General features: G+C 36.9%; 1 protein-coding gene across 1 annotated transcript in view; it reads left to right on the plus strand.

Moving 5' to 3' along the window:
• UBE2R2 (ubiquitin conjugating enzyme E2 R2) overlaps positions 1–19,157 on the plus strand; it is a 113,839-nt gene that overhangs the window by 80,960 nt on the left and 13,722 nt on the right. Inside the window, exons 2-3 of the mRNA XM_060609492.3 lie at positions 3,106–3,192; positions 14,902–14,999. Coding sequence (XP_060465475.1) covers positions 3,106–3,192; positions 14,902–14,999 — 185 coding nt within the window. The remainder of the gene's footprint in view (positions 1–3,105; positions 3,193–14,901; positions 15,000–19,157) is intronic.

The following is a 19,157-nucleotide window of genomic DNA, read 5'->3' on the forward strand; positions in this document are numbered from 1 at the left end:
AGTGTTTGATGATGATATCTCTAAATGTGAATCTGAGTTGATTCTATTGGCAGTTTGTTGAACTTGTTTATGAGGCTTAATGTTTTTCATTAAAATTGGATTTTGGGGGCAGTTATTTCATCAACTATTCCTTTTTGCTCCTTTGTTTCCTTTCTTGCTGGGATTCCCAGTATGCATATGTTGGTATGCTTGTTAGTGTCCCACAGGTCTCTGAGGCATAGTTGTTTTTTTTATTTCTTAGATGAAATAACATAAATTGATGTATCTTCAGTTTCACTGATTGTTTTTTCCTCTTGTTCAAATCTGTTCAGCCCATTTAGCTTTTTGTGGTTATTATAATTGTACTTTGCCACCCCAGAATTCCTATTGGGTTTTTTCCCCCCTCAAAAGCTATTCCCTTTTTTTAATAATTTCTCTTCATTGATATTCTCAGTGTGCTGAGACCTTTTTCCCATACTGTCCTTAGTTCATTAGCCATGGCTTCCTTTAATCCTTTAAACATTTAATGCAGCTGATTTAAGAACTTGCCTGGTAAATTCAGTATCTGGACTTTGAGTTTCTGTTGATCGGTTTTCTACCCTGTGTATGGGCCATACTTTGTGTTGTTTTCTTTCTTGCCATGTTCTATAGTATTGTGTTGAAAACTGGATGTTCAAGTAATACAGTGTGGCAACAGAATTTTTTGTTGCCGTCATTTTAATTGTTTCCTTGCTTAGTGGCTTTTTTCTGACCCAATTCTGTTTTGTCTATATTCTTGTGTGTGTGTGTGTGTGTGTGTGTGTGTGTGTGTGTGTGTGTGTAAAATGTTTATTTAGTTTTGGGGGGTGGGTGGGTAGACAGAGGATCTGAAGCAGGCTCTGTGCTGACAGCAGAGAGCCTGATGTGGGGCTCAAACTCACGAACTGTGAGATCATGACGTGAGCCAAAGATGGACGCCTAACCGACCTAGCCCCCCAGGCACCCCTGTTTTGTCTATATTCTTATATGTGGCCAGTAAAGTCTCCACTTGGTTAGTTTAATGATCAGCTAATGATTGGACAGCAATTTCCTTAGTTTGATTTGATTTGATTTCCTGGTACCAAGAAGTCTCCTGGGCATTATAAGAGGAGTTCATATTGAATGAAGCATGCCTTTAACACTCAGTTATGCAGTTTTGAAATCTGCGTTAGCCTTTCCCTCCTCCTTGTACAGATCCTTCAGTATAGCCAGAGATGCCAGTTTAGGGCCTTCTGATGAATTCTCATGACTTTCCTGAGCATGTGTAGAGCCTGGGCATACACAGCCCTACATATGGGCCAGTATTCTAGATTCTTGGGAATTTGTTAGAGTTTTTCAAAGTCCTTATGCACATCTCATATCCTTACTTTTCCTCTTTTTTTTTTTTTTTAATGTTTGTTTATTTTTGGGAGATCACAAGTGGGAAAGGGGCAGAGAGAGGGGGACAGAGGATCCGAAGCAGGGTTTTCACTGACAGCAGCAAGCCCAGTGAGGGGCTTGAACTCACCAACAGTGAGATCATAACCTGAGCTAAAGTCAGATGGTTAATCGACTGAGCCACTCAGGTGCCCCTAAATGTTTATTTTTGAGAGACAGCGCAAGCACAGGAGGGGCAGAGAGAGAGGAAGACAGAGAATCCGAAGTGGGCTCTGCACTGACAGCAGACAGCCTGATGCGGGGCTCAGACTCAGGAACAGTGAGATCATGACCTGAGCCAAAGTCGGACGCTTCATGGACTGAGCCATCTAGTTGCCCCTGTCCTTGCTTTTCTCATTAAATTTTTTGGTTAGTCTGTTGTTTGACCTAACAAGCAGCTTTAAAGTTCAGCATTTGCCTGTCGTTGTTGTTAGCAAACACACCCCATGGAAAGTTATTTTGACACTGCCCAAGCTATAGATCAGGTCAAATGTAGACAGTCTTGCAAGTGAATTTTTCTAGGGAACCATCAAAAATGTCAGGTAGTGACAGTTCTTTGGGATTAAGGCTTGGAAGAAATTTCAGCACATTCTGTGACTGCTTGTCTTCACTTTGAATGTGATATGTTAGTTTTAATTACCATAGCTCCTGGAGAGCAGGTCATGGGACTGGGACAAGTTAAAACACCACAAAGTTCCACTGTTCTTACTGAGGGTCAGCTCTTTTTCTTGAATAGAGACTCCTTGAATTATTGCAAACCTTTGGTTATTTTCTACATTCTGAAGAATTGAGTCTTAAAATTTTTTGCCAATTTTCTTATTGCTTTTATCAAGAGAAGAATTTTTGAGGGTCCTGACTTGCTATGTTTACTGGGTTTTGTAGCTTATTTAGTCTTAGCTTGTCCTTTCTATCCCTTTCTCAGGCTCTTTTACTATACTGTTAAATGAGTGTCTTTCTGGGTTTCTTCATATTTGAAATATGGTATACTGCCAAGGATAGTCACTGCAGTTATTTATAATAGCAAAAGAGTAAGAAACAACCCAAATGTCCCAAAATACAGAAATCATTTATTTAAAATGATTTATCTAATATCCATATGATGGAATGTTACACAGATACTAACAATCATCTATTTAGAGACTATTTTGTAGGAAAATGTATGATACGGATGGGGAAAAATTATAAAATTCAGTATATTCAAATTTTTGAAAATAAGTTTTGTAAAGAAACATGTATATACCAAAAAAACTGCTGGAAGGAGCTGTATCAAAATATTAGCATTTATTATTTCCGGGTAGTATTTAAATCAGGTGAGTTATAAATAATTTTTGTTCTGTATTATGTACCATAAGGTTGTATTAGTTATTTTTTGTGTTAAAAATAAATGTAGCAATTAGTATGACATACCTGTACCTATTACTATTTTTCACTCATATTAATGTAATGAAAAATTATTTTACTGTTGAGTTTGGGTGATTTAATATAAGCTCTTATGAATATTTGAAAAAACGCTATAAGAACATTAATAGTAACTCTGACATTGGGGCTAACAAAATGTATATGAGTAGTTGTTAATCCTAAGAGTTTACTCCATAGAAAGTTTTATTTCACTGGGATATAATAGGGTGAATTATTAGGCAGATGAAAAACCTAGAGTCTCATTTATTAGCATTTCATTTTTTTCCTTTTCAGGCGCATATTAAATTTCCTATTGACTACCCGTATTCACCACCTACCTTCAGATTCTTGACCAAAATGTGGCACCCCAACATTTATGAGGTAAGAGACATATGTTGTGAATTTCTCTGAAGATTCATTTTTTAGATACAGTCCTGCAAAATAACCTATGCATCTCAGTATGCTGTGGTAGTTATGCTGTAGTCACAAGGGAGTATTCATGGTTCCCCACTTGTAGTTACTAGTCTCTAGTTTAATTGTTCCAAATTGAAGGTTGTTTCATAATACCGGTGTATTCTATACATAACATAGATATGTTTATATATAATATATATAAAGCTTAAAATTTTTTTTAAGCTTATTTATTCTGAAAGAGTATGATTGGGGTAGAGGCAGAGAGACAGGGAGAGAGAATTCCAAGCAGGCTCTATGCTGACACAGCACAGAGCCCAACAAGGGGCCCAAACCCACAAATTGTGAGATCATGACCTGAGCCAAAATCAAGAGTTGGATGCTTAACCACCTGAGCCACCCAGGCAACCCTAGATTTTTTTTTTTAATAGAGAGGGGCATGCAAGCAGGGGAGAGGGGCAGAGGGAAAGAGAGAGGTAATCTCAAGCAGGCTTCATCCTCAGCATGGGGCCTGATGTGAGGCTTATCCCATGACCCTGGGATCATGACCTGAGCCAAAATCAAGAGTCTGGTGCTCAACCAACTGAGCCACCCAGGGACCCCTATTATATTTAAGATTGAGACTTTGAATCATTGTTGCTATTCCTAAGATTATACTGCCTAGGTGTTAAGATTGGCATTTTAAAAATTTAGTGTATAAAGTCATACAAATTACTATCCTCTAGCTTCACAGCAAGGGTCACCTGTTGCTATGATCACAGATTGAGCTTCTCAGGGGAATTTATCCTACTACATTTGGACTGGCCTCCTTTTAGTAATTGCTTCAGAGCAGTTGAGAACCTCTTTTAGAATAAATCCAAGGTGAGGTTCTTCTACGGAACATTTCACATGCCTGAGGGAGTGATTTCTAGTTTTGTTGGTGAAAGACACTTAGCTTTGGGCTAATCTATAACCATGCTGGAATGATGCATTTTGTTTCTCAGGATCATTATGTAAAGGACCTCTAAAATATCCTTATAGTCCACTCCTTTACCATTTTGTAATCTTTTTCATTGTATTAAGGCTCTGAGGTGGTCTTACTTTATTGAAGCTGTGGACCATGCATTAAAATTCCTTTTTAAAATTTGCAGCCTTAGTCATATAGTCCCTTCTTTTGCTCTGGTGGATATTGGGAAGCTCCTTTGCTCCAGAAACAGAGCAACATAATGCTTGTAGGCAAGAAATGAAGAACTTGCTCTAGAGCTCTGAACCCTGAATTTGGATCTCCATATAAATCAGCACACTGGAGCAAGCAGCTTTATTGTTTTACACAACTTACTTTTTCTTCGAGGCGTTATCTTTGCCTTTCTTTTCTTTAAACAAGACAAACTGGTGCTCAAAAGGTGATGTGTAGTTACATTTCCAGAAATAAGCTCCCAGAATTTGTTTTCTTTAATGTCTTTAGTATTTGAGATAATCACAATATTTATAAACAATAGTGAATACCTTAACACTATTCTGTATAACAGAGTTACCCCTTGTAGGAGATAGACTATAGAAACAATTCACTGTTTAAGAAGTTCAAAACGAGTTCAGCGCACGTAGAAATACTTCTGTGTTTCTGTCCATGTAGTATTTATGGATTTTATATAGCATGAGTGAAGTGAGAAGACTCAAACTTTTGTTTTGCTATTAAGAACTAATTCACCTAAAAGCCATGTATTCACTTGTTTCCATTCTGAAGTTACCTAATCCCAAACTCCTCTCAAAGAGAAACAAAAGGGGCGCCTGGGTGGCTCAGTCGGTTGAGCGTCTGACTTCAGCTCAGGTCATGGTCTTGCAGTTCAGGAGTTCGAGCCCCGCTTCGGGCTCTGTGCTAACAAACCGTCCCCTGCTCATGCTCTGCGTCTGTCTCTCAAAAATAAATAAATGTTAAAAAAAAAAAAAAGAAACAAAAAACAAGGAAAAGGATTCAAAACTGTGAAGGAATAAAGTGTATGTAAACTTCCCTTTCCACTATTTTTTCACTATTAAAGTAGACTATTTAGTTCTCTTAAGACTTAGCATTGGATCATTATTTTTTAAAAAGTTTTTTTCATATTCATAATTAAATTTTCAATGGGAAAATAATTCATTCGTATCTTATAAATATGCAGTTGTTTTCCATGCCACAAATGTTTTCTTTTTAATTTTTTTAATGTTTATTTAGTTTTGAGAGACAGAGACAGAGCACGAGTAGGGGAGGAACAGAGAGAGAAGGAAGCACAGAATCTGAAGTAGGCTCCAAACTCTGACCTGTCAGCACAGAGTCCTGACGTGGGGCTCAAACCCATGAACCACGAGATCATGACCTGAGCCAAAGTTGGATGCTTGAGCGACTGAGCCACCCAGGAGCCCCTAATGTTTTCTTTTTAAAGAAGTGATAAAGCGTGGTTAGGAATTTAATTTGATATAGTCATGGTGGTCATAAGAGACTTATAGGGCTCCTGGTTGGCTTAGTCAGCAGTGCGTGTGACTCTTGATCCTTGGGGTTGTGAGTTCAAGCCCTACTTTGAGTGTAGAGATTACATAAAAAAATAAAATCTTTGGGGTGCCTGGGTAGCTCAATGGGTTGATCGTCTAACTCTTGATTTAGGGTCATGGGATTGAGCCCCATGTCAGACTCTGCACTGAGTATGCAGCCTGCTTGAGATTGTCTCTCTCTCTTTCTCTCTGCTCGTACACTCTGTCTCTAAAATGAAATGAAACAAAATAAAATAAATTTTTAAAAAACAGAGAGAGACTCTTCTCACATAAGTTAATTTATCTTTGCTACACTTTGGAAATGATTATCAGAATTTAACTTTTTGAGGGCCTATGTCTGTATTTGTGATTCTAAAGGTTGGGGCTCATGTTTCTTGGCCAAAGGAATATTCTTGTTGGTTGTTGCTCTCACCTACCTGCGTTGTCACCTGTGGTAGACACGTGGTGGACCTTGAGGTCAAATTGCTGTAGTCGTCAAAATGTTTACTGCAGTGTTATTTATAATAGAATTAGAGATGGGGGAGGGGCAGTGAAACAACCCAATCAAAAATACAAAAGTAGAAGACTATTCAAATGCCAGAAAAAGGGACTTGATGAAAGAGTTTTGGGAAGGTTCCTGGGTAGCCCAGTCAGTTAAGCGTCTGACTCTTGGTTTCAGCTCAGGTCATGATCTCACGGTTCATGGGTTGGAGCCCTGTGTCAGGCTCTGTGCTGACAGCTCAGAGCCTGAAGCCTTCTTTGGATTCTTTGTCTCCCCCTCTCTTTGTCCCTCCCTGCTCACGCTCTGTCTCCGTCTCTCTCTCTCAAAAATAATCATAAAAAAAAAAGTAAAAAAATAAACTTAAAAGAAGTTTTTGCTACATTAACTTCACAAGCATTAAAAATAAATATTGTAGAGACTATTATTGTTAGAAAATAAGTTATAATGTTATTTTTTTTAAATAACTTTTTAAAGTTTATTTTTATTTATTTTTAAGAGATAGAGAGTGAGCAGGGGAGGAGCAGAGAGGGAGACAGAATCCCAAGCAGGCTTCGCTCTATCAGCGCAGAGCCCACTGTGGGGCTTGAGCTCAAAATCTGTGAGATCATGACCTGAGGTGAAACCAAGAGTCAGACACTTAACTGACTGAGCCACCCAGGTGCCCCTATTATGTGAAGTTTTAAAAATCACAAGAGCTTTTGTTATAGTTTTGCTAAATACATTAATGTACACATTACTACAGCCCCAAAAGAAGTAAACGCTGCAGTATATATGAATGAATTTAATTATTTTAACATTACCTTTATCATTGCCATATTTGTGAAATTTATAAATATCAAGGGGGAACTTGGAGAACAAAGGAAATTTAATATGAACTTGTCATCAGTGATTGTACTACTATGTATCTATTCCTGTCTACTTTGTAATATGTTGAGTGAACTCAAAAATAGTTTCATGGTTACATGTAACTGCGTTCTCAGAAGTAGACAGCCAACAAACTCCATTTGCTTGGCCATGTATTAAAATGAGGCTTTCATACACCCTGTAATGCACTGTGAACTTTACAGCTATGGCAACTCAGAATCTCTCTGTTCTTTAGAATTTAGTAAATAAAAAATAATTTTTTTTTTAGAATAGACTAATTTTTAGAGTAGTTTTAGATTCACTGCAAAATTGAGTGGAAAGCACACACTATTTGATCTTTTTAGTACTAGTGAGTTGTGAAACACAGTATGAAGCTTTACTTAAAAAACATAATAGGGGCACCTGGCTAGCTCAGTCAGAAGAGCATGTGACTATTGGGGCGCCTGGGTGGCGCAGTCGGTTAAGCGTCCGACTTCAGCCAGGTCACGATCTCGCGGTCCGTGAGTTCGAGCCCCGCGTCAGGCTCTGGGCTGATGGCTCGGAGCCTGGAGCCTGTTTCCGATTCTGTGACTCCCTCTCTCTCTGCCCCTCCCCCGTTCATGCTCTGTCTCTCTCTGTCCCAAAAAAAAAAAAAAAAAAGAAGAGCATGTGACTCTTGATCTCGAGGTTGTGAGTTTGAGCCCCATGGTGCATGTAGAGGTTACTTAAATTTTTTAAAAGAGTAAAAATATAAAGATTTCAGATTTTTTTTTTTTTTTTTTTACGAAGGAGTATACAAGTCATTTTTCCTATATAGTGTGCACAGGTATATGTCAACCAGTGCAGTCATGAAATGAAAGTTCGTGTATGTTGGTGTCTTTTAGTCTGCTTGACAGCCAGTAATAAAATATTTTGCTGTTTCACTTATGGTTCTGGTTCTGAAGAGTTATTCTTCATTCTAGAACCCAGATTATTCTCAAATCATTATACTAATTTGTATAGCTTCCAGCATTATAAAGAAGTATCAATTTGGCTACTATTCCACTATCATTAGGGCATGGTATGTTTAAATATTATTGTTTTAATAATGATTAAAAATAGACCCTACTGTTTTAATATGCTTTTCCTAAGTCATGTTGTCTTAGCTTGGGCTGCTATAACAGTACCATAGAGGGGATGGCTTAAAGAAAAGAAATATATTTTCTCACAGAATAGGAAGCTAGAAGTCCAAGATCGAGGTGCCAGCATGGTTAGTTTCTGAAGACTCTTCTGCTTTATCTCTCTGTCCTTAGAAGGCTTGAGTAGAGAACAGGCTAGCTGTCTGGTATCTTATATAAGGTTTTTTGCCAAGTCTGCAGAACCATAACTGTTTGGAATAATAAAGTTTAGGCTTTGTAAGTGTTGAATGGGCCTAATTACACATAGTTTATGATCTTTGTAATTATTTAGATGGATGGTATGCATTAGGAGTGAAAATGGTTGAGACCTTTAATCAGCTTTTTAAAAGTTGAAAGAACTGCATATATCCAAGAGTCCTGTACAGTAAAGCTCTAGTCATCAATTATATTTTAGCATTAAGAAAAGACCAGATAAAAGCAACAACAACGCTGTGTTAGCGAGGGTTCTCCAGAGAAACAGAACCAATAGGATATATAGAGATATGTATTAGAGGAGGTTTATTTATAGGAGTTGGCTCATATGGTTATAAAGTCTAAGAAATAGCACAGTCTCTGCAAGCTGTAGAACCAAGAAAGCCAGGAGTATAATTCAGATTGAATCCAGAAGCCTGGAAACTAAGGAGCTGCATGTGTATGTCCTAGAATACCAAGGCCCAAGAACCCAGAGTTCCAGTGTTCCAGGTTAAGAGAGAATCTCTTTTGCCTGTTTGTTGTGTTCAGGACCTCAACAGATTGGATGATGCCTGCCCCATTAGGATACTTACTCCAGTTAGGGTGGATATTCCTTACTCAGTCTACTGATAGAAATTCTAGTATCTCCTGGAAACACCCTCACAGACACACCCAGAAGGAATGTTTTACCAGCTGGGATCTGGTTTGTAAGTAATCTGTGACAAGCAAGATTTAATATATATTTATGTAGTTATATTCATGGATTTGCAGATCTTATGCATTCTCTATAACTTTAAGGTACAGGAAAAAGGTTTTTCTAGGCAGTGATGTGCCCAAATTTGGCTTCATATCAGAATCCTGTGGAGAAGTTGTTACGAATAAAGAATACTGGAGATTTCAGTTTAATTGGATTTGGAGAGGACCTAGGCTAGATAGCCTTCACTTTACGTTTTACAGCTGCCGTTCTAGAGACTTAGAACTTCCCCCATCCTTTTTATTTTATTTTTTTTAATTAAAAAAAAATTTTTTTTTTAACGTTTATTTATTTTTGAGACAGAGAGAGACAGAGCATGAACGGGGGAGGGGCAGAGAGAGAGGGAGACACAGAATCGGAAGCAAGCTCCAGGCTCTGAGCCATCAGCCCAGAGCCCGACACGGGGCTCGAACTCGCGGACCACAAGATCGTGACCTGAGCTGAAGTTGGACACTTAACCGACTGAGCCACCCAGGCACCCCCCCCATCCTTTTTAAAATAATAATTTATTGAGGTGAAATTCACATCATAAAATTAACCATTTAGGGGCTCCTGGGTGGCTCAGTTGGTTGAATATCTGACTTTTGATCTTGGCTTAGGTCATGATCTCACAGTTCATGAGATCGAGCCCTGTGTTGGGCTCTGTGTTGACAGCATGGAGCCTGCTTGGGATTCTCTCTCCCTCTCTTTCTGCCCCTCCCCCGCTCACTCTCACTCTAAAAAATTAACTGTTTATTATTTTTTAAATGTCTATTTATTTTTGAGAGAGAGGGACAGAATGTGAGCAGGTGAAGGACAGAGACAAAGGGAGACACAGAATCCAAAGCACGCTCCAGGCTCTGAGCTGTCAGCACAGAGCCTGACGTGGGGCTCAAACCCACAGACTGTGAGATCATAACCTGAGCCGAAGTTGGTCACTTAACCTGACTGGGCCACCCATGCGCCCCTAAAAAATTAACTGTTTAAAGTGAACGTAATTCAGTGACATTTAGTACGTGGTCCCAGTGTTGTGCAGCTAACACCTCTATTTATAAAGTATTCCCATCACTCCTGCATAAAACACTTTACGCACAATGCACTTTCTCTCCATTCCATTTCACTCTAGTCCTAGTCTCTGACAATGACCACCCAGCTTTCTGTCTGTATATGTTTGTCTATTCTGGATATTTCTTATAAATGGAATCATGCAATATGTGACCTTTTGTGTCTGGCTTTCATTTAGCCAATTTTCTCCATGTTGTAACATGTAGCAGTACTTCATTTCTCTTTATGGTTGGATGATATTCAATTGTATCTATCCATCTGTTGATGGACATTTGATCTTTGTCCACATTTTGGATGTGAGAATAGTGCTGCTGTGCCCGTGTGTATATATGTACTTGTCTAAGTCCTTCTTTCAGTTCTCTTGTTTATATACCTAGAATTATGGTATCAAATAGGTAATTTTGTATTTTACTCTTTGAGGTACTACCAGACGGGTCTCCAACAGATGAACCATTTCACATTCCCACCAGTAATGGATGAGGGTTCCTGTTTCTCCACGTCCTTACTAACACTTGTTATTTTTCATTTTTGTTTCAATTATAGCCATCCTAAGGGATGTAAAGTGATATCTTATTGTCATTTTGATTTGCATTTCCCTAATGACTAATGATGTTGAGCATGCTTTCATGTGTTTATTGGCTATTTATATATCATCTTTGGAGAAATGTTTGTTCACGTCCTTTGCCCATTTTTAATAGACTAGTTTATCTTTTTGTCTTTGAGTTGTAAGAGTTGTATATAATTAAGGATATTAAACACTTACCGAATACATGACTTGGAGATATTTCCTTCTTATCTGTAGGTTGTCTTGTCATTTTCTTGATAATTTTCTTTGCACAAAGGTTTTTCATTTTGATAAAGTCTGGTTTATTGCTCATGCTTTTGGTGTCATATCTAAGAATCCATTGCCATATCCAAGATCATGAAGATTTACTCCTATGTTTTGTTTTGGTTTTTAAAGAGTTTTATAATTTTAGCTCTTAGATCTTCCATTTTGAGTTAATTTTGTATATGGTATAAGATAGGAATCCAACTTCATCCTTTTGTTCTTGAAAATTCAGTTATCCCAATTCATTTGTTGAAGAGACTGTTCTTTCCCCATAGAATGGACTTAGCATCCTCATCAAAAATCAATTGGCCATAGATGTATGTGCTTATTTATGGACTCTCAGTTCTGTTCTGTTGGTCTGTAGGTCTCTCATTATGCCAGTCCTAAACTGTCTTGTTGATTATAGGTTTATAGTAAGTTTTGAAATCAGGAAGTGTGAGTCTTTGATTTTACTTTTTTTTTTCTTTAAGATTGTTTTTTGCTATTGTAGATCCCTTAAATTTCTATATAAATGTTAGGATCAGGTTTTCAGTTTCTGGCAAGGGGAAGCCAGGATTTTGATTAGGATTCCACTGAAACTGTAGATCAGACTGGGGAATAGTTAGTGTCATGTTATCATGAAGTCTTTCCACTTACGAACCCAGGATGTATTTATTTAGGTCTTTAACTTCCTTGAGCTGTGTTTTATAGTTTTCTGTGTACAAGTCTTTCACCTCCTTGGTTAGATTTATTCCTAGGTTGTGTTTTGTTCTTTTAGATTTCATTGTAAATGGAATTGTTTTCTTAATATCCTTTTTAGGTTATCCTGTTTAGGTTATTGCTGGTATTTAGAAATAAACCTGATATTTGAATGTTGATCTTATGTCCTACAACTTTGCTGAATTTGTTTACTTGCTTTAGTGCCTTTCTTGTGAATTCTTTGGAATTTTCTTTGTCATTTTTGAAATAATTTTTCTTTTTCCTTTCCACTTAGTATGTCTCTTACTGCTTTTTCTTGTCTAATGCTCTGGTTAGAATTTCCAGGACAGTGTTAAATAGCAGTGGTAAAAATAGTTATCATTGTCCTGTTTTTTGTTTTTTTTAAATGTTTTTAAAATTTGAGAATGAGAGAGCATGAGTCAGGGAAGGGCAGAGAGAAAGAAGGAGAGAGAATCCCAAGCAGGCTCCACGCTGTCAGAACAGAGCGCCACGCGGGGCTTGATCTAACATACTGTAAGATCATGACATGAGCTGAGATCAAGAGTCGTTTGCTTAACTGACTGAGCCACCCAGGTACTCTAATCCTTGTCCTATTGATCCTCGGAGGGAAAGATTTCACCATTTACTATAATGCTAGCTGTGGACTTTTTTTAAAAATGCCCCTTATAATGTTAATAGTTCTGTTTATCGTTTTTTGAGTGTTTTTATCATGAAAATATTAGGTTTTGTCAAATGGTTATTTATTTTGAGAGAGAAAGCACAGGGAATCCCAAGCAGCCTCTGCTGTCCGTGCAGAGCCCGACATGGGGCTCCATCACACAAACCGTGAAATCATGACCCAAGCCAAGATCAAGCGTTGGATGCTTAACTGACTGATCGACCCAGGTTCCCTCAGATGCCCATCTTTTAATTTGTTGTTTCTAAGTAGAAATCTATATATGTCGTTCCACTACTCAGAAATTTTATGTATATACATATTAAACTCTGAACAAAGTAGCATATTCCTCTGGTCAAATTTTTGTACCATATATTTATTTCATTACCAGTGGGTTCTTCACTACTGTGGTGGGTAGAATAATGGTCCTTCAGAGATGTCCATATCCCTGGACATTCCAGTCCCTAGAACCTATGGTATGTTAGCTTATATGTTAAAGAAAAGTTAAAGTTGCTAATCATTAGCTGACCTTAAAATAAGGAGATTATTCTGGATTATCTGGGTGGGCCCAATGTAACCCAAAGAGTCCTTTAAAGTAGAAGAGGTAGGCAGAAAATGAGAGTGAGAGATAGGACTATGGAAGAAAGGCTCAGAGAAATGTAACACTTTTTGCTTTGAGGATTAGAGGAAGGGGGCCAAGACCAAAGGAGTGTGGGTAGCCTTTAGAAGCTTAGAAAGGGCAAGGAAAGAGAGTGTGTCTTAGAGGCTTCAGGAAGGAGTGCATTAATGCTGACACATTGAATTTAGCCCTGTTGGAACAGTGTCAGACTTTGACTATAGAAATGTAAAATAATAATTTTTTTGTTTTGTTTTAAGCCACTAAGTTTGTGGTGATTTGTTAGAGTAGCAACATAAAATAAATACAACTACCCAAGCATATTTTGTTCTACTGTTTATGATGTTGGTTTATTTATCTAGGCTAACTGATGTCTAAATTTCTCTTAAGTTGTTAAAATTGTACTTCTTACTCAAAATCCATCTCAAAGCTTTCTGAAACAATAAGCCTTTTGTTCTTCCACACTAATATCCTAGTTTCTCTCGTGATTTCTGTTGTGCCTTCTTCTTCTTTTTTTAACCTTCCTCATAGCATCTAATGATAATACAGAGTTTTAGAATTTAGTATTTGGTATTGATTTTATTAAAATTTTATTCTCCTTTTAAAAATACTCTGTTACCTTGATGTGGTTGTGTATTTTATGTGTGTGTCTAAATTTGGGTTGTATGTGTAAGATTTTTACACTTTCTGTAGTTATATTTCTGTTTAAAATTTTGAATTTTATCTTTCATTTTAGACTGAGATTGGTGACTATATCTTACTCAGCCTTGTCTTTTCTATTGAAAAACAGTCTGTGATGCATATGGTAGGCAATACATATGTGTTTGACTTAAATGTACATGTGAATTAGCTCCTATAATTTAAATTTATGAACCAAAATATTATAACCATAGTGATGAGTTTTATCCATATCCTGAGGGAGTTAAAATTATATTGTTGGGAGGCATATTTTTAGTTTATATAAACCATAATTATTAAAACCATTGATTGATGTTACAAGTGATTTTAGCATCTCTCTAGGCAGATTTTAAGCAAGGCAAATTTGAGGGGGATTTGTTTGTTTCTTATTATGTACTTTAGGTTCAGATGTATCTGAAAATAAAGATACTTTGTTGCTTCTCAGGACTCTTGGATCTCAGTTCATCATGTTTGTCTATTTTTAAATGAGTTTTTTTAGAAAGATGGTGCTACAAGGCAAATCATAACAGACTCTTAAATACAGAGAACAAACAGGGTTGATGGGGAGGGTGGGAGAGAAGGGAAACTAGGTGATGGGCATTAAGGAGGGCATTTGTTGGGATGAGCACTGGGTGTTGTATATAAGTGATGAACCACGGGAATCTACCCCCAAAACCAAGAGCACACTGTACACACTGTATATTAGCCAAATTGACAATAAAAATAAATAAACAAATAAGTAAATAAGTAGTGCTACTTTTTAAACTAAGATATATCTGGGGGATTAGTCAGAATGAATATTTGTAATATAAAAACTACTTAATTCTTTCTTTAAAACTTTTTTTTAATGTTTATTTTTGAGAGATAGAGAGCGATTAACAGTGTGAGTGAGGGAGGGGCAGAGAAAGAAGACGACACGGAATCCAAAGCAGGCCCCAGGCTCTGAGCTATCAGCACAGAGTCTGACACGGGGCCCCGAACCCACAAATGTTGAGACCGTGACCTGAGCCGAAGTCAGACACTTAACTAACTGAGCCACCCAGGTGCCCCAAAAAAGTACTTAATAATTCTTTAACATTGATTGCAAACATGAAGAAAAAGAATTGTTTTCTCCCCTTATGATGAGAAAACAAGTTTTCTACGAATAAAAGAAAATTTAGCAGAACTGATATCCCTTTTTTATATCATATTTTTGAGTGCTTTCTAAATGTGATGTTTGTGTCTCATAGAATGGAGATGTATGCATTTCGATTCTTCATCCGCCTGTAGATGACCCACAGAGTGGAGAACTGCCCTCCGAAAGGTGGAATCCTACTCAGAATGTCAGGTAAGGGGCTACATAAGGAATAATCTGGTTTTTAGATGGCTCTTAAGATTGGATATTATCTTTTAACAAGTACAAAAGAATCCTTTCTGTACTTTGTTGTTTTTGTTTTTTGCTAGAGCTTTAAGTAACATGTATGCATCATTTTGAAGAGTCCCATTTACAGAGCAGTAATGCATATTTTACTCATTTCTTTATGTTCATCTTGAAAGAATTTTTCTAGTGTGACTTCTTCCTCTTAACATTATTTAAGTTCCATCCTGCATCTTTGGATCTTGTGATGCCCATGTTTGGATGAGTTGCTTCCTTATTCTAGGGTTCTTACTATATTTTGCAGAGAAATCTATCATATAAGTCTTTACAAACTTCAAATGACTTTATGTTGTACTACTTTAAAAAGGGCTTCTGGGGCTCCTGGATGGCTCAGCCAGTTAAGTGTCCAACTTTGGCTCAGGTCATGATCTCATGGCCCCGTGTTGGGCTCTGTGCTGACAGCTTGGAGCCTGCTGCAGATTCTGTGTCTGTCTGTCTGTCTCCTCCCTCCCTCCCTCCCTCCCTCCCTCCCTCCCTCCCTCCCTCCCTTCTTCCTTCCCTCCCTTTCTTCCTCCCTCCCCCTCTCCCTCTCCCTCAAATAAACATTTAAAAAAAAAGCTTTCATTTACCTGGGTTTTTTGTTTGTTTTATTAACTGTGTAGATGGTTCTTAATGATTTGAAAGGCTTGTATATTTCTTTTGATTCCATCTGTTGAACTATATAAGTAGATACTAACCATCTGTTTGTTTATAGTGGTCTATATGTGTGGGAGTTGGTCACCTAACCCTTAAAAGAACCCTGAGTTTTAACTTGTAATTGTTATGTTTACATTATTTATCATTATATTTTTCTGCAATAAAAATCTATATATAAATATATTTTAATTATTTGTGACAAGGCTGTAGTTAAACTTATTTCTATATTGAATTACTTTATTAATATACAGTTGATTAAAAACAACGTAAGTATACACTTCCAATTTACTATGTACATTTGCTAATTATTAGAAATGCTTTTTTAAATCAGGTAGATAGACATTTGTTTTCATTAGTCCATGTATCTATGAATAATTATTACTTTGCTAGAGTGAGACAGAAATACAGCTTTGGGGAGCCTGAGTGGCTCAGTCATTTAAGCGTCCGACTTCGGCTCAGGTCATGATCTCACAGTTCGTGAGTTAAAGCCCCGTGTCGGGCTCTGGGCTGACAGCTCAGAGCCTGGAGCCCACTTCAGATTCTGTGTCTCTCTCCGTGTGCCCCTCCACTGCTTGCACTCTGTTTCTCACATTGTGTCAAAAATAAATAAATGTTAAAAAAAAATTTTTTTAATAAAAAATGTAGCTTCTGTCTCTCTCTGTCCCAAAAATAAATGGAAAACGTTGAAAAAAAAAAAAAAAAAAGTAGCTTCAATTTTATATATGATATATGAATAATATATATGCTAATATACACACCCAAGAATATATATACCTGTGTATATACAAGCATATATATGTGTATGTGTGCATATATACACATGTGACAATAAACATATGTAACATAAACATATATTAGATGCAGTGATTAAGAGACCATATTTACATATGATAATGGAATAAAATTTTATATGGCAGTGAAACTAAATCCTTTTAATTCTGAGTTATTTGGCAAAAATCACAGAGTGATCTGTTGTCAGTCTTTAGAAAAACAAAACAGTTTTATTGTGATATAATTTCCATTACCCTACAGTTCTCCCAATTTAAGTGTACTATAAGTACAAAGTTGTATAAGTATCCCCACAATTTTATTTTCGAGAGAAAGAGCACAAGCAGGGGAGGGACAGAGAGGGAGACACAGAATCCGAAGCAGGCTCCACACTCTGAACTGTCAGCAGAGAGCCAACACAGGGCTTGAACTCATGAACCATGAGATCATGACCTGAGCCAAAGTTAGATGCCTAACTGACTGAGCCACCCAGGCACCCCAATTTTAGAACATTTTTATCACCTCTAAAGAAATTCATTCGTCTTCACATTTACACTCCATTATCACTCAACCCCCACCTCCCCCTTTCTACCTGAAACCCTAGGAAACCACCAGTCTACTTTCTGTCTATATAGATTTACCTATTCTGGATATTTTATAAGAATGGTAATTCAGTATATGGTGATTGGCTTCTTTAGTATGTTTTCAAGGTTCATCCTCGTTGTAGCATATATCAGCACTTCATACCTTTTTATGGCTGAATGATATTCCATTGAATATCACACTTTGTGTATCCATTGATCAGTTGATGGACCTTTGGGTTTCCATTTTTTGGCTATTATGAATACTGCTATACACATTATGTACAAGTTTTTACATATACATGTTTTTATTTCCTTGGGTATATATACCTGGGAATGGAATTGGTGGGTTATATGATAACTCAACGTTTAGTTTTTTGAGGAATTGCCAGACTGTTTTCCAACATGACTGCAGTAAATAGTACATTGCTACAAACATTATGTGAAAATTTATTTCTCCACGTGTTCATTAGGACTTGTTATTATCTTTGTTTTTTTTAATAGCCATCCTAGTGGGTGGACATGGTATCTCATTGTGGTTTTGTTATTGATGTTTTCTCTTTAAATGACTTAAAATTTTAGAATAGTTTAGATTTTTGAAAATTGTGAAGGTAGTACAGATAGTTCTCATATATACCTGCACCTGCCAGTTTTATTATTAACATCTGATACTAATGTGGTTCATTCATTACAGTTAGAGAACCACTTTTAATATGTTATTGTTAACTAAAGTCCATACTCTTTCACATTTCCTTAGTTTTTATCTTATGTTGTTCTTTGCTCTAGAATTTCATGCATGATACCATGTTATATTTAATAGGCATGTCTCCTTAGGCAACTGTGACAGTCTCAAACTTTTCTTGTTTTTGATGACCTTGACAATTTTGAGGAGTACCAATCAGGTATTTTATAAAAATGTCCCCCAGTTGGGATTTTTCTGATGTTTTCCTGATTATTAGAGTAGGGTTATGAAGACCACAGAGGTAAAATATATTTTTGTTACCTTGTAATAAAGGTACCTAATATTAACATGACCTATTACTATTGATGTTAATGTTCATCACCTAGCTGAGACTCTGTTTTTAGATTTCTCCACTATAAAGTTACTTGTTTTTCCCCTTTCCATTCTATACTCTTTTGAAGGAAGGAAGTCTTAGGCGCAGCCCACATGTAAGGAATGAGAAATTATACTTCCATGGGGGTGAGATATCTGTATAAATTATTTCAAATTCTTCTGCATAGGAGATTGATCTTTCCCCTCCCCCCATTTATTTATTCATTTTGTTAGTCATTTTTAATCATTCTAAAATCTAGTAGCTCAATAAGGAACTCTACTTTGGTTAAAAGCAGAAAAAAAAGACTTCTTGACTTATACAAGGATTTCTTTGTTAAAAATTTTTTAAAGGTTTTATTTTTTTTGAGAGAGAGACAGCAGGCAGGGCAAGGACAGAGAGAGGGGGGCAGAGGGTCTAAAGTGGGCTTAACGCTGACAGCAGCAAACCCAGTATGGGGCTTAAACTGGCAAACTGCAAGATCACAACCTCAGCCAAAATCAGACGCTCAACTGACTGAGCCACCCAGGTGCGCCTACACAAGAATTTCTTACAAGTTTTTATCAAGTTATTTCCTTCCCACTTTCTGGAAAGTGTATACCAAAGAGTGTTCAAGCATATCAAATTACTGTTGATTATGCTCATTACTCATTCCTTTAGGTACCTTGTTCAAAACAATATACGTTGAGAAGATAGATATATCTTGGAGTGCACCACATCTTGCCTGTAATTTTTTAAATCAGAAAAGAAGTGACTACCTTTTTTAATTAAATAAATATGTTGATATACCTAACTTTGAAACCATCATGCTTCTGAATTCTCACTCTCATATTGATCAGGCACAGAGCCCTGCCATAAGTTTATGTCTATGAAATAAGGAATCAATACATACTCCTTGTACTTTATGCTTTACTTTAATAGGACTCTCCTTCAAGCATGATGCATTTCTCCTTTTTTAAAATTTTTTTAATGTTTATTTATATTGAGAGAGAAACAGAGCATGAGCAGGGAGGGGCAGAGAGACACAGAGA

The sequence above is a fragment of the Panthera onca genome, chromosome D4, assembly GCF_046562875.1.
Source record: "Panthera onca isolate mPanOnc1 chromosome D4, mPanOnc1 haplotype 2, whole genome shotgun sequence".
Lineage (NCBI taxonomy): Eukaryota > Metazoa > Chordata > Mammalia > Carnivora > Felidae > Panthera > Panthera onca.